Source organism: Callionymus lyra, chromosome 8, assembly GCF_982586985.1.
Source record: "Callionymus lyra chromosome 8, fCalLyr1.hap1.1, whole genome shotgun sequence".
Classification (NCBI taxonomy): Eukaryota; Metazoa; Chordata; class Actinopteri; order Syngnathiformes; family Callionymidae; genus Callionymus; species Callionymus lyra.
The window spans coordinates 11,604,928-11,609,426 of NC_141825.1; the positions used below are offsets into that span (position 1 = coordinate 11,604,928).

At 43.7% G+C, this 4,499-nt stretch overlaps 1 protein-coding gene across 1 annotated transcript; it reads right to left on the reverse strand.

Moving 5' to 3' along the window:
• Window positions 1-246: 246 nt before the first annotated feature.
• On the reverse strand, window positions 247-3,424 carry fjx1 (four-jointed box kinase 1). The gene has a single exon (XM_087798024.1). It carries the CDS (start codon window positions 3,202-3,204, stop codon window positions 2,026-2,028), a length of 1,179 nt encoding a protein of 392 aa, XP_087654150.1. The 5' UTR covers window positions 3,205-3,424; the 3' UTR covers window positions 247-2,025.
• Window positions 3,425-4,499: the final 1,075 nt, after the last annotated feature.

Sequence of the window (4,499 nt, forward strand, 5' to 3'; positions counted from 1 at the left end):
CTTGTTCTTGTCAAAAAAAGTGGGGATTAATTAAAGAGTATTTAATCTGCGAGTGCTCTCTTTAACTAAAAGTTATTATAAGTTATTAAACTATATTTTTTATTTATTATAAAGCTCAATAATGTGAGTTTCATAAACATTTTTCTTTTATATCTTTTCTCAGTTCCTCATTTTTTATCAGTTTAAAGTTTAAGTTGACGTATTGATTAGGTGAGTGTCCGTGTGAAAAAGCAAATAACAAAAGTTTTTAACATAAATATTTATCAAAAAATGAATTGGAATGTTACAATGCACATTAAATTAGAGGACCATCAGGTAAAAAAAAAAAAAAGCATTTTACAGTTCATGTACAATGATACACTTTGACTGTGACTTTTTAAGGCAGAATATATCCATCGAAATACACAATCACCAAAGAAGTGCATCGCTATGACAACAGTGTGCAAGTGACATTTTAAAATGAAAAAGGTGTTTTTGTAAAAGTTAAGGCTTCTAGGATAATACAAAAACAAAAGGCAAGTAAAGTCATGTGTGTTCAGATATGATAAAGGGGTGTAACGGTAAACAGATAGTTCCTTTATGAATGCCTCCTTTATTTGGAATGTACTCTTTAAGTGTTGTTAATGTAAGTGCGAGAGTATCACCTACACTTACTTGATTGTCTTCTTGTGTGTTATTGACAGAATTATTATGACACATTCGATGAAGACTTGAACATAATTCTTGAAGTACCATCAGAAACTAAACTAAAATCACGATAATCCATCAATCGCCTAAACTTGTACAATATAACATTTTTAAATATTATTTTCATGGTGTTGTCCACAAGCTTATCTTCAATTATATCTCTTAAATAAATATGAAATAGGTATTTTTTTGGCAGAAGAAAAGATTAAAATTATATTAAAAATCTCTAAAATATCCAGAAATTGTATTAATCAACAGTGTAACTAGAAACAAACGTGTGAACTTATTTTACCCAAAGATAATTCTTGTAAAAATGGATGGTAAAAGTAGAAACTATTCAGGGTCATTTACAGAAACCAGTGCCGTTTGTGTCGATGTCAATTTTAAGACCAGCTTTTTTCCTATTTTTATACATTCAAACAATGTATGAGAGCTAATTCATGTGTTTCATAATGTATTCTTTAGCAAGTTTATTACCTATTTCCACACACAATTATCAACAAACCTATAAATGAAGAAAATCATATGTCCTCAAGCAATTCTATTATTATTATATCATTTATTTTCTTTTTCCCTTCTCTGTCTGTTAAGTCTGATCTCACAACCCCATTACAAATTATCAACAGAGGTCTTAAGGAAGTGTCGCTAGCTTACTCAATAACAATGCTAGCAAGTGGCAATTAGAAACTCCTCATATTTCCATCACGGTATGTCTAAAAAGGAGTCCGTCTTTATGTAGGTAAGTAAGTTATTTATATTTATAGAGCGCTTTTATAGACCAGGGTCACAAAGCGCTTAAACATTCAAAACAATACTTGATAAAATATACACATAAAAGGTCAATATAACACTGAGAACAACACAGGAGTCTCAGAGAATCAGGGAAAAGCCTGCACGAATAAGAAAGTCTTAAGATGTTTCTTATGTCATGGGGTGGTCAAGAGAGATGATCTGCTCTGTCACAACAAGAAAAAAACAACTTTTATAGAGATCTAAGGATGAGATGGGAACATATTTCTGCAGTTACTAAAAAAGCAAAGTGGAATTGGCACCGGTTTCTAAGAACGACCCTGGTTTTAAACTATCTTCAGTTCAATCATGAATCATGTTTTTGTTTCTCAAAATTGTGGCTCGATCTTGACCTATAGACCAGTAAAACCAACCGTTACACTCCCGGTGGAAAGGTAATTTTTTTTAAACATGGGGATTTCAGTGGTTGTGTGCAAAGAGAGCCTTGTACTCAGCAGGCTCTGCAGTGAACCCCTTTAAAAACACGTGTTCATAAAGCATCACAATGGATCCACAAGAGGTAGTTCAGCATCCTTTGAAGAACAGGTATCAAGACTGCGCGTATCTGCTCTTGCAGTGTAGAACGTGTCTGTAGAGTCGGTCTATCCTGTCCTGCAGAATCGCCGCGTGCTCCTCGGAGAGAAACCCCAAACGCGCGGACAAAGGCTCGCTGTCCCTGTACGTCTCCAGCAGCCTCCTCCGGGAGTCACCGCGCATGTGCAGCTCCCGCAGCCGCGCCACCGTCCTCCTCCGGAACACGCACACCGAGCTCAGCACCGAGCTGTGGTACTTCTCCCACATGTCCAGCACGCGGTACCCGTGCACCAGGCCGGCCTCGTTGTCGATGAACACGAGCTCGCCCGCCGGGGTCCGCAGCAGGTTGTTGGTGTCCCGCTCCATGACGCGCGGGTCCCACTGCAGGCTGAACACGTTGCTGACCAGCCGGTCGAAGTTGGCGCTCAGGTAGTCCAGCATCAGCAGGTCGCTCCACTGCGCCAGCTCCACCAGCTCCCCCGTCGTTTGGTTGCGAAAATCCTCCGTTACGGGTCGCAACCCGGGTCCTCCGGGTCGCAGCGAGGCGGGCGTGACCACCCCGGTGAGGTTCGAGACCCACTCGGTGAGCGAGACCACCGCGCGCTCGCTCCACTGCAGCCCGTCGTCGACGACGCGCGTCCTCACCGCCGCCCACTGCTCCCCGTAGCGGTCCAGCTGGGACAGAACCAGAGGCGGGAGGTTCCGGACGCCCAGGAGGGTGGCCAGGTAGTAGGTGAGGGTCTCGCCCTGCACCTGGTCCGCGTTGATCCCGTAGCGCACGCACGCTTTAGTCCCGTCCGCGAACGTGGCGAGCCGGTTGGAGACCCTCCCGCACCCGGGGTCCAGCTTCACCACCCGCTGCGCCCGCGCCCTCCCGCGCCAAGCCCGGGCGTGATCGTCGCCGAACCCGGCGGGGAGAAGCTCCTCCAGCCACTCGCTCCAGAACACCTCCTCCACGGGGGATCCCGGTGACCCCTCGCTTTCCACATGGTAATCCGGGGTCGCGTTGCGGAGTCTCTGGACGGCGAGGAGCGCCCGGAAAGTTTTGACGGTGAGATCCACGGGGAGGCTCGGGTAGAAGGAGCCGCGCTTGTGTCGCTCCAGACGGTCCTCCAGCGCGCTCCAGATGTACACCACGCTGCCGAAGGCGCACAGCAGGATCAGGGCGAAGAAGTTCGCGAACGCAGCCCTCATGGTCCCCCCGAAAAAAAAAGAATCCGATCTAAGACCACAACCGAGGGGTAGGAGTCCTCGACACGCAGTCCCGAAAAGAGCATCCCAAAGACCGCATCCTTTCAGAGCCGGCTCAGAGTCCCTTCTTTTTGTGTGCGCGCACCCGTGAACGCATCACAGGTCCTTCCTCCTCATCCTCATCCTCCTCCTTCTCCTCCTCCTCGGCCGGGGGTTTGTGCTGCTGCTGGTCGGCGGGCGGAGAGAGACACTAGGCGGCGTCACACGTGACTCCGGTCCCGAGATAGTGGGCGGATCCGTGGGACGAGGGGTCGGGAGTGGAGCGGAGCAAGTGCACCGCGCTGCGTCGATGTGTGGATGTGAGTGTGGGAAGAGCCATTATTATAATGGATACCGAGAGCAGCATACTCTCTCCCTTTTAATATTATTTGATTTAAAGGAGAGATCATGTATAACATTTATTTTGATGTTTTTTATTTAATTTACAATATTATTCCTTCATAATCGACACATCCCACGGATCGAATGTGGACTTTAAATGGTCGATTTATTCGCTTCTTTTAAATCCCCCTCAGAGGAGAAGACTGATCTACTTCTGAATGAAGTTACCAGAATCAAATTTGGATAAATCCTTGTGAAAGTGCTGGACTTTTACTACTCCTAATTGGACAGGTTCATCTCTGCCCCCAAAAGCACTTCACTTTCTTTTCTTCTTTCTTTTTTTTTTTTTTTAATAAATGATGTCAAATTTAAAAGCAGACAGGTCAGTTGATAGAGAGCCCAGTGCTGGACGCAGCTAATCCTTACCAGTTCTGGGATGATTGGATTAATTTTTTATACAGTCATATATTGAGTCTAAGTTCAAGTGGACGACTGCTTTTAATAGATAAACTCGTTTATCAACTTCACGTTATTGTCTAGATAGTTTGCTGAAAAATCGAATATAAAAATTGCTCTGAAAAGAACAAAGCCACTATTGACTGTCTGGCTTTGGAATGTGAGTCACTTGATGTCTCTGGTGAGTCATGAGGCTTTTCTGGGATAAATTGATCACGTCTTTGTTGATAAAATGATAAATAGATCAACTATAACAAAAAAAAGGAACATTCATATAAGTAATTCACACTCTTATCTTGTCTTGCAAATGATATAATGAATATTACATAGTCAATTAGGTATTTAAAAAAAAAGAAGAAGTAATTAATTCCGCGGTACAATATCTGTGTTAAAAAAGGTGGAGTCTGACCATGAATAGATCTGAAAGTAAGAACCAGAATTTTAAAATTGATCCTGAAAGA